General features: G+C 34.3%; 1 protein-coding gene and 1 long non-coding RNA gene across 2 annotated transcripts; one reads left to right on the forward strand and one right to left on the reverse strand.

Annotated features, from left to right (window-relative positions):
* Positions 1-382: 382 nt before the first annotated feature.
* On the reverse strand, positions 383-25,620 carry LOC128209006 (ras association domain-containing protein 4-like). The gene is made up of 11 exons (XM_052912806.1): positions 25,344-25,620; positions 20,588-20,682; positions 16,257-16,771; positions 8,556-8,637; positions 7,520-7,687; positions 6,051-6,248; positions 5,382-5,483; positions 4,682-4,733; positions 4,059-4,249; positions 3,270-3,367; positions 383-1,995 (listed from the first exon to the last, which is right to left on the reverse strand). Exons 1-11 carry the CDS (start codon positions 25,384-25,386, stop codon positions 1,926-1,928), a joined length of 1,614 nt encoding a protein of 537 aa, XP_052768766.1. The 5' UTR covers positions 25,387-25,620; the 3' UTR covers positions 383-1,925.
* On the forward strand, positions 18,745-22,199 carry LOC128209017 (uncharacterized). The gene is made up of 3 exons (XR_008256930.1): positions 18,745-18,810; positions 19,831-20,036; positions 22,067-22,199. It is a non-coding gene; the product is annotated as an uncharacterized LOC128209017 (long non-coding RNA).
* Positions 25,621-26,812: the final 1,192 nt, after the last annotated feature.

The raw sequence follows: 26,812 nt of genomic DNA on the forward strand, positions 1-26,812 counted from the left end.
ACATTGTAACAAAATTTCAAAATTATTTCTGATTTAGATACCGTTAATTACAAGGCTAATTACAGAGCGCTTGACTTATACACGGCTTTATCTGTGATACAGTCGGAACTCGTTGGCTCGATATCTCATGGCTCAATATCCTCGTTGGCTCGAACCAGATTAAAAGGACCGATTTTGTTTGCTTTTTGTTCATATAAAATTCGATCGGATGGCTCAATATCTTGAGGGTCGATATTTCTCAACGCTCGAAGTAATTTTCGTGGTCCCAAGTGAGAATTTCACTCTTTGTTTTGTTTGCTTGGGTCGATGTCATTTTGGCGGGTTAAGGTAAGAATCTCGTACCTTGATTTGTTTGCTTGGCTTTTTTTAGCACAAAGCGCTAATCGGTAAAACATTTATTAGAATTATTATCAAATTTAAATGGTTTAACAGTTTGAATAAACATGCCATCTCTTTAAGTTCTTTCTCTTATTGTTATCCATGTATAATTTTAATGCATCTTGATATAACTTATAAGCTATGTTTGTGTTACCCACTGTTTAAAATTGCTTGTTTGTTGTTTTCGCATAAATGTATTTTTATAATAAATAAAAAAAATCAAATGATATAAGTATCGAATAAGTCATGTTACGAACTGTACACTGTGTAACTCTGTACAATTAATACTCTTCTCTTGCAGAGATTGCGTAGCCAATAACAAACGAGGTAAACTAGACTTTTTGTAAGGAATAATAAAAAAATAACATTCTATAAGCAATCCTGCTTGGCTCGATATTCTCGAGGCTCAAAGTCCCTAGAATATCGAGCCATCAAGTTTCGACTGTATATATAAATATAATTATCATGCAAAGTACAAATTATCCAACAGGTCATGTATTTTAAAATCAGGAAAATAACTTGGTGGAAATTGGTTGCAAAACTACTAACAAGGGCCTTAATTTACATGGATTAATCCTAGAGTAACTGAGCTTGCTTTATCTAGTAGGTCTTTAAGAATGTGAAGAATTGTTATAACTTTCAATCAAACACATTTAGGGGTCGGTGTGATATGGACTTTATGGTACTTGCAATAAGAACTTAAACAAGACTTTATATGTTAAACAAGGACCATCATTTGCATTATATTCAAACTGAGTTGTCTTACTTGATTATTTGAGTAAGTGTGAATCAGTGTGATAGACTTTATATGTAAAACAAGGGCCATCATTCACATTATATTCAAGCTGAGTTGTCTTACTTGATTATTTGAGTAAGTGTGAATCAGTGTGATAGACTTTATATGTAAAACAAGGGCCATTATTCACATTATATTCAAACTGAGTTGTCTTACTTGATTATTTGAGTAAGTGTGAATCAGTGTGATAGACTTTATATGTAAAACAAGGGCCATCATTCACATTATATTCAAACTGAGTTGTCTTACTTGATTATTTGAGTAAGTGTGAATCAGTGTGATAGACTTTATATGTAAAACAAGGGCCATCATTCACATTATATTCAAGCTGAGTTGTCTTACTTGATTATTTTAGTAAGTGTTAATCAGTGTGATAAACAGCAGGTGGTTACAGAGATATGACCTTCAAAGTAACATGAATGCAAAACTTAATCCAATGTGTGACACCGACACCGATGCCGACACCAAGGTGAGTAGAACAGCTCCCCTAATTATTGAAAAAGTCGGGCTTATAATCAATCAATCATGTATAATGTACATTATGACATGACTTATACATGTAATGCTTTTTCACTAAAATCCATTTCAGCTCATCCTGAGTACTTCTTGTATCATAATTCGAAGGCTGAAAGCAACTCGGTTCCAAGTGTTTCACTTCTTAATAACACTTGGATGTCATTGCATTTTAATTCCCTTCTTGCCTTGTAACTGTGTTGACAAAGTTTAAGTTTCTTCCAAAACACACACTTAACTAGCACCTCGATAAATTAGCCTTTTTGTCATTGATGATCTGTTGAACTCTTCGTCGTATTCTTTCATACCTGAAAAAAAAGCAGATGGAGATAAATAATTGTTTATAGTCTGTATTCAGTAATCCAAAATGTCCATAGTCATACATGTATCTTTCTGTTATATTGTACTCACTTATTCCAAATGTCTATAGCCATACATTTTATATGTATCGGCCTGTAGTCACTAATTCGAAATGTATAGTCATAAATGTACAAGTCTGTATTCACTTATTCCAAATGTATATAGTCACAAATGAACGAGTCTGTATTTACATATCCCAGATGTCCACAGTCATACATGTACATGTACCAGTCAGTTTTCCCAAATCCCAAATGTCCATAGTCATACAATGACCAGTCTGTATTCACATATCTAAAATGACCATAGCCATAAATGTACCAGTCTGTACTCATAAATCCCAAATGTCCATAGCCATAAATGTACCAGTCTATACTCACAAATCCCAAATGTCCATAATCATACATGTACCAGTCTGTATTCACTAATTCCAAATGTCCATAGCCATAAATGTACCAGTCTGTTTTTACAAATCCCAAATGTCCATAGCCATAAATGTACCAGTCTGTATTTACAAATCCCAAATGTCCATAGTCATACATGTACCAGTCTGTATTTACAAATCCTAAATATCCATAGTCATACATGTACCAGTCTGTATTTACAAATCCCAAATGTCCATAGTCATACATGTACCAGTCTGTATTTACAAATCCCAAATGTCCATAGTCATACATGTACCAGTCTGTATTCAAAAATCCCAAATGTCCATAGTCATACATGTACTAGTCTGTATTCAAAAATCCAAAATGTCCATAATCATACATGTACCAGTCTGTATTCAAAAGTCCCAAATGTCCATAGTCATACATGTACCAGTCTGTATTCAAAAATCCCAAATGTCCATAGTCATACATGTACTAGTCTGTATTCAAAAATCCAAAATGTCCATAATCATACATGTACCAGTCTGTATTCAAAAGTCCCAAATGTCCATAGTCATACATGTACCAGTCTGTATTCAAAAATCCCAAATGTCCATGGTCATACATGAACCAGTCTGTATTCAAATATCCCATATGTCCATAGTCACACATGTACCAGTCTGTAGTCAAAAATCCCAAATGTCCATAGTCATACAAGTACCAGTCTATAATATTATATTCAGCTGTTTTGAACTGTTTATTGGACACTTTTTTATGGAAAGTTTGATAACAATAGATTTAAGACTAAAATTATTCCCTTTAAACGATAAGACACACACATAAAGGCAAAATAATCTTACTTATTTTTTAATCGTTTTACTTCTATTTCCTCGTCTCTCTTGAACTTGTCAAGGAGTCCGCGTAACACAGGCTCCGGTATATCTATTAACTGTTGCAACTGAAAGTGTGAAATAGAAATAAATTGTAAAATGCACATTTTTCCTAAATTAATTTTTCCAACTACTGGCCAAAAATGCTGTGATCCAACACATATACTGTTGTGGAAAGAAAATCAAACACAAACACTATTACATCGCAGTAATGTAAGTTGATACATCAGCATGTAATAATGGCTGCAGTCCTTAATCATTTCATTACAGAAGTTTTCCTGATCTACTTCTTATCACCCAAACTTTTACCATGACAAATAATACAAAATTGACCAAGGCAGCCAACTGCAGTGACTAAGACAGATTGGTGATATAAGATCATTTATTTGACCATACAAGCGGACGACAATTTTCGTCCATTTATCTCCCTTGATTAAGGACAACAGTACATGCATTTTAACATAAGTAATGGGACTCATTGCATGATTATATGCTAACTTTCATTGTCAATATTTGTACCACGTTTAATATTAACTGTTTTAGAATTATGACTACCATTTAAGTTCTCACAAGCTAACAATAGCTACCACAATACCATGTCTATGGCAGTACATTCATTTTCAATTCAGCTGTTTATGAGAAGTAACTTTGGCCATTTGGTGGCTCTTGCGAATTTGCTAAATCCAAGATGGCTGCCAAAATTTGGTATGTAAGAAAAGTGAAATCGGAAGACCCTAAGGCCTCTATGTATATCTATACCTCCTCTGGCAAATGTGTTTCTTCCGGCGGAGATTCTGTGCTTGGTGATTGGTCCTCTGGAATGTGGGCGGGGCTTATGCCAGCAGGTAACGTTTCTGGGCGGTCACGAATAAATATTTTCACAGAGTCTGTAGGACTCAATATAAGTCTTTCTAACAATGGAATGTCTGTTTCTTTTAAGAACCTGTCACCTGGAAAGTGAGGTATACATTTTTAAACAACATGATATTCCTATACATATCTTTTCCAAAACATGAATGTCATCATATTAAAGTTTAATATGAAAATAAACATGCCTAAAAACAAAAATTCCTGTTTCAAATGAGACTAAATATATTTAAGAACATGGTATTTATTCTGTTAACTCAATCTGTTAAAATGTCTCTAAGGTTTAGAAGAGGAATTTATCTTTCAATTAAATAAACGTCTGCATACAATTTAGGCCAGAGAACTTGGCAAAAAACTTGTTTGCAAAACTAAATCTCAAATAAAAAACGTGACCTTTTTGTAATCAAATATCAAAAGGTTAAGGTCATAATCATTTAAAAGAGAAACCTTTATTTAACAAAACATTTATCATTTCAATGCCAACATAAAGATAAGGGCCGTGGTATCTATCCTACCTTCCTGCTCCGTAATTATACATAGATTGTACTCGTCCGGTTTATTCTCCACCTGAAATTACAACCAAAAGTCAAATATGTTTTATTTCTTGCAAAACATATATCTTTTCATTGCATAATTAGGTTTGAGGAAAAAAGCTTTCTTTTGGAGTTTTCACAATGGCATTCTTCATGATCTCAAATTTCTATTTAAACGCAACTCTTTCATGAATATGAGCAAAAAGTTATTAATCTACTCCACCTAAATGTATTATATATCATTATTGTGTGCTGTATTTTTGTTCATCCCTTTTATAACTATTTGCATTTTTACCTTTTTAATGCTTTTAGAACTGATATGACTATTTTCTTATGAATAAGAAGGTTTAAGCTGGGCTTTAAAAAGGACATGGCGCTACAGAAAAGAAACAGGGTGGTGAGGGACAAAGAGGCACATTGTATAGAACAGTCAATAATTAAAGCATTATGAAGTTTGTTTGAATTTATAATCATATTCCAAGCTTTAATCAAAACAAAAGAAACATTTGTGTATCTTAAGCAATAAATTCTTTGAAGGCAGAAGGGTACCCATTATGGTCTCCATGACGACAGAAGGGTGCTTCCAAAAAAGGACAGAGTACATCACCCTCCCACAACACTCTAGCTAAAACCCTAAATAACACTATTTTCCAAACAACAACATCTCAGAACAGATACATACCTTGAATTTATCTAGTAGAGTTGTAATGACCTGTTGCACTGTCATCTTGTTGTCGACGGTTACACTGGTACAGCTGCCCAACACCGGCGTAAACACACTCGTCTGAAAGTTGAATGCAATCATCAAAATAAGTTAATTTGGATGAACAAGCTCCAATTCTTACTTTAACACTTGGCTTACAAACTTAACAAGCCTGGCAAGTCAACCTTTATTTCCAAATTTTGAACAAGCCCCGTCGTCCCCCAAAACAAGATGTAGCAAGTGTCGTGCTTGCAGATATGTGGTAATTTTGACAACTTTAAAATTTATCGAATTAAATCAGTCTGTGCTAGAAACATATTGCATACATATTCCTGTTCCTTAACAATAAGCAATCATTTTGCTACAATTTCTGGTGGCAAAAAAGATCTATGTATCTGCTTGTCACAAAAGCAGTCATTGGTTCGATCCCCTACTGGAGTGCTTTCTCAGAGTCTCATAACCCACACTACTGTCTAAATGAACAAACACCAGCATTAGTGTATAACATTAAAGCTTTAGACTCAATGAAGTTAAAATTGGTATATCATCACCATATTCCATATAGCAAAGGTAGGTACTTACCGAGTTGTTAGTGACAGTATTACTTAACATGTTAACATAGTCTATGATGCAAAATTTATCACTTACATCATAATTATAAATATGGCCGTTAATAGAAGCCCGCTTCCATCTGTTCGGCCTGTCCCCCCGGTATGCTACTGTGTTTGATTTCTTAACAGGTCGCCTCATGACAACATCCGAGGAAGGGGAGTGTAACACACTGTCATCATATCCCACACTGCCCTGCTTCCGCATCAAGGTTGGACTGCCTGGGGGCTCGGACTCCTGGTAATGGAAAATTAATATAATCTATAATTTTGAGGCTTGGTCTATACTGAATATATACTCTACAAAAAGTGTGAAACAAGTTAATGTAATAGTAGCCTTATTGGTATAATGTGAGGCCAGATTATATCAATTCAGTCTTGTGGGTTTTTGGAAAATTAAGTATGGAGATTAATGAGTTCCAACCAAACTTGCCTGCACCTAGACCATGAGTCAAGCCCTTTGATGAAAAACAGGTGGCCTTGCAATTATGCTAACAGGATAAAAAAAAATCATTTGACATTCAAAACCTTCTATTCATTCAAGTATGTTGTAAGGCCTTATAATAATCTTACGGGTACAAAAATAAAACTTGAAAGGACAACACCCTCTCCCTTAATAGTGTTTACACTCATGTTGGCTCTGATGGGATCCCTGGATGGATTCTGAATTTTTCATTTAGAAGCACCTTACAGAATTTACCACTGTAGTTCCATTTTGAAATTAATTGGTACTGTTTAGTGGGTTATTAAGGGGTTAACATATAAAGGCTGGCTATTGGAGAGACATTTGAGCCAGTACTAAAATAGTTTTAATTATTTTTAAGCAAAAAAAATAAAATAAATATTACCGTACGCAGTTTATTTTTACCCAAGCAAAATGATTCAATAAAAAAACACTTAAACTGCTCATTGCAACCTGGGTCTAGCTTCATAATCATATATCTTTGCCAGCTAACATGATTAAAGTGACATTCTTATTCAAAATCAATATATACACATGTATAACCTAAATTTTGACTGATAAACCTTAAACTACTAACTAAATAATGCATTTATGGAAAATATTAATAACTGATAACAAGTAACCTTGTTTGAATAGCTGAAAACGCAAAAATATTAAAAGATTGTTGAATGCTAAAAGATTTAATGTGATCTACTATAGTCTCATAAGGTAGAAATACTGTGTTTTATGCAAATTTCTTTCAAATTTAACACAGTATCCTCCATAAGAACCATTGTTTTCGACATTTATTAATCCTTTTTGGTAAATTAAAACAATTGTCTTAAATATGGTAAATCTTATTTTGGAGTAATAGTGCATCTTTAAGCAAAAAAATAAAATAACAATCACGCAGTATCTCTTTACCCAAGCAAAATTATTCGATAAATTAACACTTAAACTGTTCATTGCAACCTGGGTCTAGCTTAATTATCATATATCTTTGCCAGCTTGAATGATAAGTGTAGCAGTGGTTTCGTATTGTAGCTATTTATTTGCCATAAACTTACATGTTTCATCTCCTGAAGTGGTTTAAAGTCCCTATGATCTGTCACAATGCTGTAGCGTTTCTTGAGTATAGGGTCAGTAGGAACCTTGTCATATTGTTGGAGGATAATTGGCTTCTTAAGACCCCAGTATATACGCAGAGCACCCTGGACACGCACATTGCCTTCATTCTGAAAAACATGAAGGATTTCCGTCTATAGGAACGAATTTTTACCATAATCACAGACACTGCAGAGTCACCATTCTGTTGTTATAAGACAAACATTTATGGAAATTTCTCATTTCTATGCTAAGTGTTTTCAGGTTAGAGAGAAAATGCTAGGCATATGAGTTCAGGTAGTGTATGCTTGGCTTCTCAGGTTACTGGGTTTGTCCCAGTAGATTTCATTGCATTATAAATATACTTCCATTGTTTTTTATTGTAAACATAAATGCATACTTGTGCTTACTCATATTAGCTAAGCTAAATCTCTTGATAAACATTGTGCACCCTGTTTTGTTTGCATTCTAGGGTTGGTCACTGTTATAATGTTTAAAGCTTCATTCTCGCAGATTTAACGTTTAAACAACTTTTTTATTTTTTGTCTTTGAATGAGCCAATTTTTGCATAAATATCTAAAAACCGGTGATATAATACTGCTGACAAAAGATCAGATCGCAATTTTTCATCTTTACGTTCCAAAATTAATGTATTATGGCTAAAAGTGTTACTAACGCTTTAAGAAAAATGCATAAAACATTACTTTTTAACAAAAAGATGAAAACCTGCAATCTGATTTTTTGTCAGCAGTCTTGTATCACTAGTTTCTATGCAGGTTCGCAAAATTTGGCTCGTTCAATGACAAAAAAAAGAAAAAAAAAGTTGCCAAAACGCTTTATCTGTGAGAATGCAGCTTTGTTAATAATACCTCTTATAATTATATCACAAATGTTTTTGTATGGTATGTTTGGTAAAGTTAAAAAGCAATCAGTATGAAATAAACTGGCTCATTAAAAAATGTATTACAAAGAAAACAAACTACATGGAGTCATATGTACCTCTGTGATTTCAAGCTGTTGTCCGCGTTTGTTGTTGTGGTATTCATTGTATATCTGGACTTTCTTGAACAACTCTGCTCCCCTAAAAAATACAAAATTTGGTAAAGTCATACAATAAGTATTAATTGCCGAAATAACTGAATTATCTTTTAATATCTTCGCATGAAAGGGGCGGGTCCACCACTGCCACTTCCACACCTTTCCCTGGTGAAATAATAAATCAACACTTAACTACTATAAGACCTTCACATGTCAAGATCACACACAAGTATACGGACATACAGTTCAAAATGCTTCAAGTTCACATCTGACAACTATCGCCAAAGAGCAGTGTTTATAACTGCACTTCCTTTATATTTTGTTGCTGTTTCAGACCCATTCAAAATATGTCCACATTTCAGTGAGTTTAAATAGCCAACAAAAACTCCAATTCAAAAACAATGCAACAAATTCAGGATTAAAATTATGACCAAATGTGACTTTTCATGGTACAGAACAAATAATAAAATCTCCACAAAATGGCCATCTTATTCTCATGATTTAACAATCCACATCACGCAAACCACATGACCTAGTTATTCAGTCACATTACTTAGCATATACAGTATTTAAATCCACAACAACTTCACTACACTGTAATTGTCCAATAAGTATTTGTACCTTTTCATTTTTAAGAATCGGGTAGCAAGAATGTAGATAGAAAATGCTAGAAACATTGGAAGCATAATTATTTCACCATCCCGAAAAACAAGGTCGGGGAAAATTACTACATTAGACTGGCTACAGTTGTAACTTCTAGTACCAGTAAATAAGAACTTAAACCAAATAGGTTCTCAACAGCTACACATAGCCAATGATACTAAGAAATTCTATGACTTTATATACTTATTGCATTATATGAGCACAAAGCAGCCATAAGGAAATCCTGTGCAGAAGGCGTCCCCAAGGAAATAGTGAGACTATAGTCTGAAATCTTGCATTCAAGTGCATTATTTTCATATCGTTCCTCAGTAATTGATATTAAATAGTAAACTTTTACAAATAAAGAAGGGGAGCGCGCCGGGTGCACCCCGCATCTTAATCCGCTAGTGCCTTTTGTACGTTTTTTACAACACAACCATTTGAACTACCCGACAAGAATTCCGCAAAATCAGTGTAAACTAATTGCTTGTCAGTAATAAACAGAATTCTGTTTGTGCATTTTGATTAATTTTGACTGGTTATGTTATCATACCTTAACCCTGAAAGCTAGGCTACATGTATGAAAACTACTATAGGCTTATCAGCAAACCTGTTCATGGATCAATTCTCCTGGCACTAGAGATTGAGTAATTGATTGAACAGGTACTCATCAAATTGTTTCTACAAAAGCTCATACACTAATAAACCCTAATCTAGACTACCATAGATGGAGATGAAGTTGATAACCTCCCTTGACACAAGAGACTGTGCAGCGATTGGACAGGTACAACTTTTGATAGAATATGGGTACTCACAATATATCATAAGGAGGACAGGTACTACTATTGATTGAACATGGGTACTCACAATATATCATAAGGAGGACAGGTACAACTATTGATTGAACATGGGTACTCACAATATATCATATGGAGGACAGGTACAACTATTGATTGAACATGGGTACTCACAATATATCATATGGAGGACAGGTACTACTATTGATTGAACATGGGTACTCACAATATATCATATGGAGGACAGGTACAACTATTGATTGAACATGGGTACTCACAATATATCATATGGAGGACAGGTACTACTATTGATTGAACATGGGTACTCACAATATATCATATGGAGGACAGGTACAACTATTGATTGAACATGGGTACTCACAATATATCATATGGAGGACAGGTACTACTATTGATTGAACATGGGTACTCACAATATATCATATGGAGGACAGGTACAACTATTGATTGAACATGGGTACTCACAATATTTCATATGGAGGACAGGTACTACTATTGATTGAACATGGGTACTCACAACATATCATATGGAGGACAGGAACAACTATTGATTGAACATGGGTACTAACAGTATTTCATATGGAGGACAGGTACAATTATTTATTGAACATGGGTACTCACAATATATCATATGGAGAACAGGTACAACTATTGATTGGACATGGGTACTCACAATATATAATATGGAGGACAGGTACAACTATTGATTGAACATGGGCACTCACAATATATCATATGGAGGACAGGTACAACTATTGATTGAACATGGGTACTCACAATATATCATATGGAGGACAGGTACAATTATTTCTTGAACATGGGTACTCACAATATATCATATGGAGGACAGGTACAACTATTGATTGAACATGGGTACTCACAATATATCATATGGAGGACAGGTACAGCTATTGATAGAACATCATTGACTATCATATATAGGACAGGTACAACTATTTATTGAAAATTGTGACTAGCTGACTATCATGTATAGGACAGATACAACTATTGACAGAACATGGGAACTCATTGACTATCATATTATGGAGGAATAGAGAACATGTACAACTATTGATTGAACATGGATACTCATTGACTATCATATGGAGGACAGAAACAACTATTGAGAGAACATGGGTACTCATTGACTATCATAAAGAGGACAGAAACAACTATTGATAGAACATGGGTACTCATTGACTATCATAAAGAGGACAGAAACAACTATTGATAGAACATGGGTACTCATTGACTATCATATATAGGACAGACACAACTATTGAAAGAACATGGGTATTCATTGACTATCATAAAGAGGACAGAAACAACTATTGATAGAGCATGGGTACTCATTGACTATCATATATAGGGCAGAAACAACCATTGATAGAACATGGGTACTCATTGACTATCATTAAGAGGAGAGAAACAACTATTGATAGAACATGGATACTTATTGACTGTCATATATAGGACAGAAACAACTATTGATAGAACATGGGTACTCATTGACTATCATATATAGGACAGAAACAACTATTGATAGAACATGGATACTTATTGACTGTCATATATAGGACAGAAACAACTATTGATAGAACATGGATACTTATTGACTGTCATATATAGGGCAAAAACAACTATTGATAGAACATGGGTACTCATTGACTATCATATGGAGAACAGAAACAACTATTGATAGAACATGGGTACTCATTGACTATCATAAAGAGGACAGAAACAACTATTGATAGAACATGGGTACTCATTGACTTTCATAAAGAGGACAGAAACAACTATTGATAGAACATGGGTACTCATTGACTATCATATATAGGACAGACACAACTATTGAAAGAACATGGGTATTCATTGACTATCATAAAGAGGACAGAAACAACTATTGATAGAGCATGGGTACTCATTGACTATTATATATAGGGCAGAAACAACTATTGATAGAACATGGGTACTCATTGACTATCATTAAGAGGAGAGAAACAACTATTGATAGAACATGGATACTTATTGACTGTCATATATAGGACAGAAACAACTATTGATAGAACATGGGTACTCATTGACTATCATATATAGGACAGAAACAACTATTGATAGAACATGGATACTTATTGACTGTCATATATAGGACAGAAACAACTATTGATAGAACATGGATACTTATTGACTGTCATATATAGGGCAAAAACAACTATTGATAGAACATGGGTACTCATTGACTATCATATATAGGACAGAAACAACTATTGATAGAACATGGATACTTATTGACTGTCATAACTATGGAGGACAAGTACAACTATTGATTTAACAGTGGTAAGAACAGATACAGCTATTGATAGAACATGGGTACTCATGGCCTATCGTAATTATGGAGGACAGGTACAACTATTGAATATATGATTAGAGACTCTACTTAGAAAGCCAGACTACATATGTTGATATGTTCTGGGCTTATCAGCAAAACTGTTCATAGATCAACTCCTTTGGCTGTATAGACTGATTTAACAGGTATTCAGCAACTTGTTATCAATTCTTCATATTTTCCTAGTTTTATAAAAAATTATTTTAATGTGTCATAAGAATCACAAATTATCCTGTTTTAAAATTCAACAGCCAGAGAACAAGAAACCTCAAAGCAAATGGAAACCGAGACTTTAACACCATCCAATATAACAAAATTATGTTTGAAAAACTACTTTTTACAGTTTACTGAAATTCATTTAGTTGAAATGAACCTGCCTGCCTCCCAGAGATAATTTATAACATTTTTTGTCTCACTCCTGACATTTTATAACACTGAAACTCTTCAACAACCTAATGAATAGCCCCATTGTGTAAATTTCACCGAAAACATTACACCAAAAACCTTAGATGTTTTGAAAATAGGCAAAACAAATTCCACCCTTAGCATAATCTTAGATAAACAAATTGTAATCTAAACTGTCATTCACTGCAAGGAATATCTTAGTTACTAAGAAAGGTAAAGTATGCTATTCAAATCAGTTAACCGCAAATAGGCATTTAATGGTAGTTTTACTTGCATCGGACAGTGAATTTAATTATCAAAAAATACATGACATGTTCACAAATATGACTTTGCTAAAAAAACAGGAATACAGCAAGTCAATTTAGAAAAATGGTTTACTGAATGATGACATGGCTATACAATCATGAATTTTTGCTTCATACTTTTCTTAGAATCAGATTGAAGCAAAACGTCTTCATAAATAACAATACAAGCCATTGATTGTTACAATTTCATCTTGAAATCTACAGACTTATAATTTCAGCATCAATCATCAACAGTGTATGTCTGGATATATTCCCATGAAAAATGGTACAAATGTAAATCAAGCTTACTTAAGTGAGATACAAAGCTGGTTAATGTAAACAATAGCTTGTAGCCTTCTGGCCATCTTTCGCCCTACAATTACTGGTTAATACACCTGGCTAGGCAGAAGAAGTAACTTATTTCACCTGAGTTACAGAAAGTCAACATCTTTGAACAGATATATACCTGACATCACAAGGTTTAAATGCAACAGGGTTACTTATGCATTTTTTTTATTACATACATTTCTGTTTAAAATCATTTAAAAGACACATTATAAGCTTAAACGGTTATTAATGTCAATTTAATAACACATTATTTAGTTTTATATTGTCACAATTATGAACATTAAGCAACGATACATGTTATGATGTGACATCAGCAGATTACGGAATACAGCTGTATTCCACTAGGTCGAATACGGACAATTTGTTTTTGCGGTATTAATTGCTTGCAGATAAATGATGCTTATATGATAAATTAATTGACATGCCATAATGGCATATTGGTCTTTAAATACTAAATTTGCATGCTCAGTTATTGTACAGCCACTGTAATGGATACCAAAATTTAACGGCTTTGCGCAAACTCACGTAATAAATCCAACCCTGGAATTAATTAAACATTGTAAGTCATTTCTTAACTTAAATCAATTTCCTAAAATATTCATAGTCAAATTTAAAGAAAAATACTTTTTTTAGCATTAAAGTATAATAATAACATAAAATTACTGAAAATAAAGTCTATAAAATATTATTGATTTATTGAATTATATGACCAGTGAGATACTAAACTTATGAAAATGACTTAAGTTAGGAAATGACTTAAGATGTTTTATGAATTATAACCAGCCCTGTTCTTCATGTATTATAAAGCAATATTACATCTCGAAAAATCAATTTTAAATTTATAAAACAAGAAATTGCAAACTTATTTAGCAAAAAATTTTAGGCCATGCATATTGCATTGGTATTACCAATACTAATTTTTTTGCTCCCTTTGCACATACACAACCTTAATTACTACAAAAATGACAAAATATTTGTGTTGACATTTTATAACTAAATACTATTAATAATTTTAGTTGAAGAGAATTTATGAAGGAAAAGTTGGTCTACTAAAAATGCTAGATTTTGTGTTAATCTAGGCGTAGCACAAACTTGTGTAAATGTCTTATAATGCTAATGCTTTAAGTCGAAAATAAACAGAACATTCTTAGTAAGACAATAATGAAGTCGGAAACAGATGTTACTAGAAATGTTGTAAGAATGAGAGAGAAACATGTTTTCAATTAAGAAAAATATGCAAACTACAAAATCACCTTGTATCACAAAAACTTAGATCAAACCTGACAATAAAGTATAATTAACAGATCTGCTAAAAACAATCAAAATGTGAACAGGTATATTGCGGTTTAAAGGAACAAGATGTCCAACATGACACGATTGCGATCTTATCAACTCTTTTATTTGGAGGCATTAACATTTATCGATTTATATATCAAGTGTTTGAAGATCAAATTGAAGAATGCATTTCAAATGTGCATTAAATTAAAATTATCTCTATACTCAATTTTCTATTCGCTATTGACAAATTTAGCAGTGTAAAATGGGATTATGTACGTAATGTATTGATTATCATCATACCATTGTCGTCAAAACTAAAAACATTTCTGCCTTTATGAATGTTCTCAATGAATAACAGGAAATAATAACTTCAGGCACATACTTAAAGCAAAGTTACTGGTCACAAATTCGTACATATTTGTGTATCAGATCTTTTCAACGTCATTAGGTTTTCTTGCAACATGAAGACATTAATTTTGTTATCTTAATCACTTATTTAGCAACCATTAATTTTAAGCATCGATATTAATAATGTGACTTCCAATTTTTTATAATAAACATGTAGTATTTTGCAGGTTTTGAAGTTAAGCTGCTAACCACATACATTTTATCAAGGTCAAACTTGTAATAATATGAGGTTTTGCTTTTAACATTAACAAGTTATTTAAAAACATTATTAAATGCGATCTTTACAATTCTATAAATTTAAGTACTTTTTCATTCAATTATAACTCATATCCTTATTTTTAATTATAACAATAACCAAAACTTCCTTATCAAAATCACATTAAATACATACATGTATGTGAATTTATATGTAGCATAAAGTACTGTCAAACAAATATCCTCCTTGACTTTACTGTACAAGGAAAATTTAGCAAACAGAGCAGTAAATAAACTTCCTAAAACATATCTGTTGAACAACTATAACCCTACCTTGGAAATCTTACAGTAGCCATATTTGTAACCATTCGAACCATTGAACACTATTACATGTGAGCTTAACTGCATCTCAGCGCCCTCTATCAATAATAAACAGATGATTTCTGTCGAGGGGAGAGTAGTTCACTGTACTGCTGATGTTGCCAAAAATAGATGAGCATGGGGGACAACTTGTTCTGTCCCACCAAATGTTTGAGCAAGTGATTATATCGTTATCTCCCTTGCAACATGAGTACACTAATCTGTTCATAGCTGGGTTTTGCTCCAAAATCGGTTCAAAGACTATCCATTTCCAGTTTGAATTGCGATGTCATTGTTTTGAATTAAGAGCTGAAATATCCTGGCATAACTTCCTACTGTGGTACCCACAAAAAGGCTCTACTCAGACCATTCAATTCATAGAAAGAAGCTCTAGAGGAAAGTTTAATGGAAAAAAGGTGTCAATATTTATTTAGCTCAATTCGAAAATGTGTGACAGAAAATAAAGAGAATAAAGTGAATAAAATGAAACATATACAGTGACTTGACAAGCAAGAATTAATTATCTTCTGATGCATACCTAACTTTGGCTGGCCTCACTGCTGGTCCGTTAGCCAATGAACTGAGACCGACATCACTATGGCTGCGCGTCACAGTAGCCGTTGGTCTTTTCCCGTCATTCTGATTTGACTGGTACACTAACTTCAGGCCTGAATCCTTTCCGGAACTTTCATTGACTACACTTAGTCCTGACTTTCCTAAAATACCATTGTTGTTATGGTAACCATTACTGTCCGAAGGCTTACCAGAAATGTTACCACTACTATGTCGTTTTGGGAACACATTTGGCGATGCATTGATTTCACTATAATTTCTTTGGAATTTAATTGGTCCAGGACTTGTATTTGTCGTTTTGTAAACACATGTTTTTCCATTTGATTCAGCCCCATCGTCATATAAGTATGAGTTGTTTGTGTCAGATGTAGTTTCATTGGATTTTCTGGATGGGGATGTAACATTTGAACCATAACCAAAAAGTTCTGGACCAAACAATGCGGAGTAACATGGCTTGTGGCAGAATGGAGTCCCTTTGTGCTGAAATTGAACAATAGTACATTAATAAACCATGGATTGAACTAACATTTGCAATTGAATTGTGTTGCATTTTCGCAATCTTATTCAACAAGTTGTTAATGATCTAACTTTGCCAGGGCTCACTAAAATTAAATCCCTCGGCAGACCAAATTCAATTGCTGGGCGGACAAATTCAATCCCTGGGCAGACCAAATTCAATCCCTGGGCGGACCAAATTCAATTGCTGGGTGGACCAAATTCCATTCCTTCATGGAACCAAATTAAATCCCTGGGAGGACCAATTCAATTGCTGGGCGGACCAAATTCGGCGGACCAAATTCAATTGCTGGGAGGACCAAATTCCATTCCTTGGGCGAACCAAATTAAATTGCTAGGCGGACCAAATTCGATTGCTGGGCGGACCAAATTCAATCCCTGGGTGGACCAAATTCATTCCCTTGTTGGACCAAATTCAATCCCTGGACGGACCAAATTCAATTGCTGGGCGGACCAAATTCAATTTCTAGGTGGACCTGCTTGAAATTCAATCCCTGAGCAGACCAAGTTTAATCCCTTGGCGGACCAAATTCAATCCCTGGGCGGACCAAATTCAATCCCTTGGCGGACCAAATTTAATCCCTGGGCGGACCAAATTCACCAAATTCAATCCCTGGGCAGACCAAATTCAATCCCTGGGCAGACCAAATTCAATTCCTGGGCAGACCAAATTCAATCCCTAGGCTGACCAAATTCAGTTTCTTGACTGAAACCATGTGAAATGTGTTTTTGTCTTAATGATAACAAACTGAACTGGTTAATTTCTTTGATAACCCCGAATACCCTTCAACTTATATATAATGTACCGAGGTAAATTCCAATTACTGGTAGATAACCATTGTTGGAATAATTACTAAGCTATAAAAACACAGTTTAAGTTGTTTTATAGGGTCTTTTGATAATATATTATAATCTGTTTGCGATATTATCTCAGGTTAAACATTAAAATGCTTTATTCTAAAATGAGGCTGATTTTAAAGTTAACATTTGAGTTTTCAATATTCCTTATGGCATGAGTTATTGACAATTACGATGGATAGACAATTAATTAAGCATTATAGAATGAAATTTGAGCAGCCTAAAATTTCAACAGCCATTAAAAAATAATCAATGATGGATATATTATTTTAAGCATCTGACACGAGTAATAAGTGGAGGAAACATTCTCTCGAGTGAACACTTAACTAGTGATAAAACAATTATTGAGTACAATCGATTTATTGTCGCTGGCAATGTAATGTCGGCTAAAATCGATAGTGGTGGTCTGAAATCTATGTTGCTTATGTTACTTCCAGTAATTACTTATTTTGTAATAAGCTAACTTACATGTACTTGATGTGTTGTGCATCATTTTGCAACTGATGTGCAATTATTATGTATGTGTTTTGTTGATAAGTAAAGTTATTAAAGATTAAAGCACTAGCGGATTTAGGGGGGTGCACCCTCCCCCCACCTTAAATCGTCTAAGTTTACTTTTTACATTAATCTAGGAGAAAAAAAAAGTATTTAAACACGCCCAAAATGCACCATTTGGACAAGATATTGTTTAAATGTTAAAATCCTGGATCCGCCCCCACCCCCTGGGCAGTAAAAGTTTATGGAAATGTATTAACTGTTCCAAAAAACATGACTTTACCATACTTATAGACTCCAGGTTAAACCATTTAAATGATCATGATTTTACTATGTATTAAGAACGTACTCCCAAATGATAATATGAACTTATTGTTGAATAGTAAATCGTAATTCCTGGACCAATTTGATTCAATTATTGATAGCAAATGGACTTAACTGTCAACCTAATGATTGAGTGATTGTAGGTTTGAACACATGCCTCCACTTAAAATGATAACTGTCAACAAGGAAGGAATTTAAACAGGGCTCCTGTGTGACAGTACTATACATTGGCACACATTAAAGGGGCTGTCTCACATATGATAAAATAGTGAAAAAAAGGAAATTGTGTGATTGGCTAGTCGGTGTTATCATGTGATATTACCGAGGTAGGTGTATAGCTTAATTATGTCACCCGATTAGAATAAGCCTTTGTAGCTCAGTGAGTAAGAAGCTTGACTTCAATTTTGGCGACGCGGGTTCGAACCCGGTCTCTGACACAATTTTTTTTTTACATTTTGGTACTTTTTTTTACAATTATGATATCAAAGCGTAACACATTCTATTAGATAATTGTCCTGAGATTCGTTACAGAAAAAAACTTTTTTTGGTGCCAATCTGTGACACAGTCCCTTTAAAGAACCAGGGTAACTTGAACCAGGGTACCATTCAGTTTTTGCCCCATGCCTTCAACCTAACAAGACTAATTATCTCAATGGGGCACACACCCATAGAAAGGCCAGTGACTCCATAAACTGAATGTACCTCCCTCCAGCATTTTTCAACTTCTATGAGTAAACTACAGAAGCAGTTTCCGATGAGCTAAAAGAATAAGAAATCATCCTCAAGTAGGAAGTAGAAGACTGAAAATCAATAGGAACAATCAATATAAACCTATTTTCTTGTGAAGAAATTTTCAGCTTCAAAATGATTCGAACGATGGTTATGGCGGTTTACAGACAATCGATAGCTATGTAGTCGGTTTTGCCACTTGAACTAAACTAAATGCATGAGTCAAGAAATTTGATATGACAAACACAGGTAATTGCATTTAATTGCAACCATGGTATTAAATCCATGACATTTTAAGATGAGTTTTCCAAACGACAACATAACTATGTAAAGAAGAGCAAAACATATCAGAATGTCACTCAATCAAGCAATTCAAATCAATCCCTAGCTATTGTATGGCACTTGATTATTACTGTTTGCAAGGCATACTCATCAAACAGCTAGTAAAATCATATTCACAATGTCCAATATTTGTACTGCTTCAAAAATGATTTTGATTAATAAGTTTCGCCACTTCAAAGAGATTCGTTTGTAACCATGCTCTCCTTAAAGCTACAATTAAATTGACCGGCTGATGTAAAACCAATGCAAAGCGTACATGTGTGGATGCTTTGCAGGGCGTCACAATGATTCCACCTCTTCAGAAGTTCCAGGTGATACATCAAAGAATGTGCCAAGTCACTGATGACAGTAGCTGGTTTCCTTTCATTTGGAAAGTCGATCAACACTCTGCCTATAGATATTGCATTGGATGTGCAATTCACTTGTCGAATTTGGGCAGACTTAAAGCCACAATCAATCAATTGAATAAAGACTTGAAATGGTAAGTTCATTGCAAACAGTAGAACATGATGTCTTGCAGGTATTGGATGGCAAGAAGGTGCAATAGCAAACTCAAAAACATGGCCTTGACCTTCTGCCTTTCATCAAAGACAAACTGGGCCCAGCAGTTTAAGCCTTTTATCATAGTTTAATTCATTATTCATTTAAGGTTGAATGTGGAGACAGCTATAACCCAAAATGAATCAGCTGATTCAAGTCTGGGTAGAAATCAGTGCTGATGCCCGCTTTGAAAGGCCATGTGGGGCTTAAACCCACAACCTTTTATTGTTCACTAGTACAGTTTTCTTATCATAATTTAGGCTTTTGCATGAGACAAAATAATGCAAGTATAACAGACTGCATAAATTGTGAGCTAGACCATGACCCCTCAATCTGCAGGCTGACTCTACTTCATCGCTACAAATGTTAGCTTAATAGTGAGACAGTAAAAGCATTGATACATGTATATATGGAATACCAGAAAACATAAAATAAAAGTGGTCTTCACATTAATGTAACTACTAGCAATACTAGTGTGATAAGTTCACTAACCTCAGCGTGCTGCCCCGGAGCCAGGACCTTGCCACATTTTCTACATCGTAGACAACTAGGGTGCCAGTCACGACCCAAGGATGTCTTCCGCTCCGCTGAAAATACAGAATACACAAATTCACAGTCATGAAATGTTATAATTTAGGTTCATTTTAACAGCTAGGCGCAAGACAGATGATATTCCTTCTATTTTGATACGGAGTTACGACCATTTGCACTGTGCCTTTGATTATGGAGAAACGACCATTTTGCACAATTGTGTTCAAGAAATAAATGCACAAGTACGAAAATGTCTGAAGGCACAATTGTGTACTGTATCTGCCCCAAAGAAGTCCGAAAGAAGTCCGAGCACATTAGGCCTGTATAACTTGAACCCCTAATGTTTACATAAGATTTAACCAATCTTGTGCCTTTGGACGGACACAATTTTTCACACATGGCAGCAATTTAACGTGTTCAAAATACCATGATTTCAAGTCGAGTTAAATCTTAGTTTTAAGAGGGAAGTGTTTTGATTTTATTACACTTTTGTTTTATAAAACTGTCTGTATCTTTCCATCAAAAAACCTGCTTGTAAGATGTCAAGATAGATGACAACCTGATTATTATAAGACAGCTAGGTCAGACTGCTAATATATTAAAAAGACATATGTAGGAATAATGTATAAATTATGTACTATTGTTTACTTTACAACATTTAAAGTAAGAAAGAAACAGCTTGCGGTTAATGATAATACCAACAAATAATATTGTACATTGATTGTCAAATCCTGGCAAGGTCATAATAAGCTTCATACAATCCCCCCACAAAAGAGTTTACAAGCCGTTTTAACGAACTAGCACAGAGCAGCTTTTGTGCTTCATATGTTTGATTAATACACCAGGCATTTTGTAACAAATGATTTATTTGTTATAATATCTTATTATTGAAGATTTTTTAAAATCACATGCTGAAAAGGAGACACTTAATACTCATCTTGAAAGATCGCGTATTGAAACGCTTGAGTACAAATATAGACAGTTTAATAAGAACAGGTCTTCTTGGATGTGCCTTATCGAACAAGTTCATCATTATGCCTTTGATGGTGATCTTTGTCAATATAATAAAAGAATGTTTATTACTGTTCTAAATTGTGCATGAAACATTATCAGTGGGTCTGTGCAACCACTTTGTCACAATATGACCAGAAACTATTTTACCAGGATTAGGCAAAACTACGTACATAAAATGTCATAATATTCCATATACATGTCCTTAAGCTAAATCAGATAGCTATACGCATATAAAACTTCGAAATTCACTTAAAACTGGATACCATTGTAAAGCCAAAACAGTTTTATACAGATTTAATCTGTTATAGCAATGCCTGCAAAACTGTAGTAACTCCTTTAATAATTCAGGTAGTTACTACATTGTTGCATGTACCGCTCAATTAATCTTTTATCTAATTCAAATTTATTTATTTTATTTATTTTCAGATAAAGTTTTTTTCCAAATCCATCTATGTACATGTAACTGAATGTCATCGAGTTTCTCTTTTGGGGAAAATGGCCTTCATTTCATGATTTGGACACTGCAGATCTACCCATGCCAACGAAATTCTAGCAGGTAAACTCCAGGCTTTATTTACAAAAGGTTATCAAATTTGTAAGATATATTCACTGTCGAAAATATTAAAACATAGTAAAGACTATCAAATTTCATTAAAACATATCTGCTGATAAAAATCCTGGGGGAATCACCGTGTCAAAATGTGTCAGGCTCATGTTACGCCTGCGAGCCCTTAAGCAGATTTAAGTAACTTTACATCTCATTTTCAACCATGAAAGTAGCAATTAGATATATTTTGAAGATTGCGCAATGAATTATGCTAAAAAAAGATACGACTGATAAATAACGAGGGTGTTTCCTTTAATTTTGCAACTTCATGCCTGTTTTGAGTTTTTCAATTGAGTAAGATCACTGATATGTGTTCTATACACACCTATGTTACATCCTTTAACAGTTTATTATAACTTTTATATTGAAGTTAATATGAATCCTATCCGTTTATGTTTTTATCTCTTTAAAGTTAAATCAATTCATGGTGGCAGATCAAGAATTCGAGGTTACGGGGGGACCTACCCCGGGATATTCCTCTACCCCTATCGAAATTCTGAACAATTATTGGTCTTATAGTCATGATATGGTGGGTTTGTGGAACATTCCCGAGAATCCTTTTGTAGTTTAAAAAAGGTGTATTCTGGTATATTCTAGATGCATGTTTTCTACATAGGGGGGAGAGGGGGCGAGTGTGTGTCTGTGTGGGGGGGGGGGAGATGCCCACGCTGAATGTGGCTAAAATGTTTTATATCACGTTTTAGATACGGCACCTACAACCCAAGCTATTAAGATTACACAATATCACTTAAGCTGTTTTATATGATTGTGTACCATGTAGTCGAGCACAAATTTCAATAAATAGCATGTGATATAAGTGAATAGGGTTGTAATGTATCTGCACAGTACTTAAGTATATAAATCGGCTGTGTCCATTCTGCTTGTTATATTCCAAGATGGAAGTTAATGTTTAGATGAAAACAATGAAACCACTCACACACGTTCACAAATAATCATTGCAATAGACATGCTTTACTAAAATGTTACATGTTTCTAGCTAGAAAATGGATAGAAAATTGCACACATAATCATACAAACAGAAAATGAGATATAATTTGAGCATTGCATATTATATGAAATGATGTTAAACAGCTTTAATGAAACACTTAAGTCTTACGTTCAGAAACTTAACCACAGCAATTATAGTTTTAACTCATCAATCTTTGTGACGCATTTACAAATATGGTGAAATCACTTAATGTATTTTTTAACAAAACTCTCTTCTTCATGTTTTTAACAACACTTTCTATGGGATTTTTACATTTTTTTGTCCTTTTAAGCACAGTATACTGGTTAGTGACCCCTTTTCATCCCAGAAATGGAGGGTTTTCTTGAATAACTTGAGAAATACTCAATATTTTCGGATGAAAATTTCATAGGTAGAAAGTCAGACCTCTGATTTCAAGACCACCAGTCGATAAAGGTTTATAATGATTGCATATTTTAATTAAGAAAAAATTCACGTGCCAATGTATTGAACCAATAGAGTTTGTCAATTTAAGGAAATGGAAATTATTTGAAAAATCTCAAAAAAAATCCTGATATTTTATTACTTTCTATTTCCTACAAATTTAAATATGTTGCTCTGTTTAAAGGAGTATTTTGGGCTTATTTATTTTCCATATTGTTGAGTGGTAAATATCGATAATACCCTGACACAACCTGGTGCAATTTCAATATTGCTGATAAATTGCTCTTTACAGAGAAAAGTATTAGTTCTCCTTTTTTAAATTTTATTATGAACACGAAATATCATTTGTATGAAAAACAGTCACACTGGAATTGCTAAACAATGATTTTACTGGGAGGGCCAATAATTGGTACGGGCGAATAATTTGTACAGTTGAAAAAAGTGGTCCCTTACCAGTACAATCTACCGTATGTTAAAACAACAGCAATATTGAATATGCGGTTCTGATTAGTAAATGTATTCAAAAATTCTGCAGAAATTCAGTGTTAAAAGAAATCTCAATAAAACAGGTCTATATGAAAGGATAAAAAATTAGCAAACAATCGGTAAACATTTGACAAACTTAAATTGAACTTAAATTTTAAAACAAGTGAGTGTGCTGTCAAATCAAAGATACAAGCTAGCTCTTAAAATGACAGATTTGACTTCCATGTATGTCACTATTCAAATAAACATCAAGATCAATAATTTGTACATTAACATTCAAAACAGTCCACTTCACAACTGTATGAAATATAGGTTAATCGCTTTTAATATGACCTTTAAAGCTGAACTCTCACAGATTGATCGTTTTAACAACTTTTTATTTTTATTTCTTGTCTTTTAATGAGCCATTTTTTGCATAAATACCTGGAATCCAGTGATTAAAGACTGCTGACAAAAGATCATATCACAGTTTATCATATTTACATTTTAAAAATGAATGTTTTATTGACAAACATGTTTAATTCATTAAGAAAAATGATAATTTTGGCAGTTTACCAAACAACAGTGATCTGTTCTATTGTGAATTATCTAATATGACTGAAATAAAGGCATTGATGCCCAAATCAGCACATTTTTAGATAAGTAATTTAAAAAGTGTCAAAACTGACTATCTGTGAGAGTGCAGCTTTAAGTCAAGTATCAATAGATTAAATATTCTTTGGCAAATACAATGTATAATAATGAGCCAGTATTGTTGTCATTGTCAAACAGAATTAACCACAGGATAATTAAATTTGCCTGGGGAAAACTTCTGTCATCATTAAAGCTTTGTGTTCAGTACAAGTTTCAACCATTTACATAATGTTGTTTGTCTCTTGTGTAATTTAACAAACTAGTGCAGGCTGTCTGATATATATATCAATTGTACAGCTTGGTTTATATGAAATATTTTATCATGGAAGTATAAATTTTGGCTACATAGAGAGAGCATGGTCTGATGATTAATTTCTTTTTTTTTCACTATTATCAAATTTAACGCAGTCATGAAAACATACGTGCAGGTCACTTAATAGACTTCTAAGACAGCAGCGCTACAGTCAGGTTTCACAAATTCAATAATGTTTGCGTTTAAATAATAAATAAAACTACCGTAGGGACGAGAAAATCTATACAGGAACACAAAATAATAAAATCTTTACCGAAATAGACAGGCTTCCCACAACTCGAGCATTTGCTGGACATTACGGCACTGTTTTCAACAAAAACTCCCGCGGTCTGTCAAACAACATCCCAAAATTTCGCATATTCCATTTAACACAAACTCCGTTTACATTCCGCATTCATATCATAAAATAAGACACACCTTGTTTGTACATATCATTCACCACTGATATTAAAATTTCAACAGGTATCGAGTAACAAATACTGAATATACTACACTGTCAGAATGCCTCGGTGTATTCTTTTGATGTCACGTTCAATGAAATGGGACGTCCCATAACTGGTACGGTAAATGGCAAAACCGGGTCGTTCTCATTTTGCGTTATGGGGAAATTCTCGTGCATCACGTTTTGTAGATTTTAATATCTTATGAACCAATCTAGATCCAATACTTTACATATAGCCTGATGCATTTTGCATAAGCATTCAATATAAGATTAGAAATAAACCGACCTGACCGTCTATCTATCTATCGTTTTCGGAGACGCTAACAAATCATATTTACGTCTTATCAATAGAAAACGAGGCAGTTATATTCCCCTTTCACATTGAGTATAGCGAATATCGGCTTCCCTAAATAGACAGTGGGTAATTCCTGACGGGCGGGGGTTTTACAGGCAAGAGGGTCCGCCATCGGGGACATAGACCCGGACCTTGACCCCTACAGGGCACCGGAGGACCGGAGAATAACCCTACATTCCTTCTGAAAGAGTTTACCATTGAGTTTGCCCAAGTGTTCGAAGCTTCACTACGGCAATGCCAGACTCATGAAGACTGAAATACACGGCAGTTTAAACACCAATTTTCAAGAAATGCGACCGAATAGTACCGGCGAATTCAGACTAAACCACTCGCTTCAGTATGCTTCAAACTCCTACAGCACATCGTCTGTAGCCAGGTAATGACGCATCTTGAACTTACAAGTATACACACTGACCAAATGATGGGTTTCGTAAGAAGTGTTCACGTGAAACCGAGTTGTGCTAGTCCTGAAAGACCTTGTAGCTGCTGACGAAGAGTGTGTACAAGTTGACGCCGTACCACTGGCGGTAAGGCATTTGACAAGGTCCTTCACCAGTGCCTCATCCAGAAACTACATGACTAAGAGGCTACACCAGTCACATAACGGGTCTCCCAGGGGTCAGAACTGGGCCCTTTGCTGTTCCTGCTGTACATAAATGACATGCTATAAAAAGTAAACTCCATCTACATGCTTATTGCAGCGCATGTGATGATCAAATCCCCAATTACGCATTTTAATGGTCTTGGGGACACAACTCGATTTTACTACTGAATACATTCATCTTCGAGTTGTTTCCCTTAGACCACAGAACATATTATTTTGGCATTTGACAAGGTCCCACACCAGCGCTTCATCCAGAAACTACAACACTAAAGGGCTACGTAAAACGGGTCTCCCAGGGGTCACAACTCGGCCCTCTTCTAT

The sequence above is a fragment of the Mya arenaria genome, chromosome 2 (assembly GCF_026914265.1).
Source record: "Mya arenaria isolate MELC-2E11 chromosome 2, ASM2691426v1".
NCBI lineage: Eukaryota > Metazoa > Mollusca > Bivalvia > Myida > Myidae > Mya > Mya arenaria.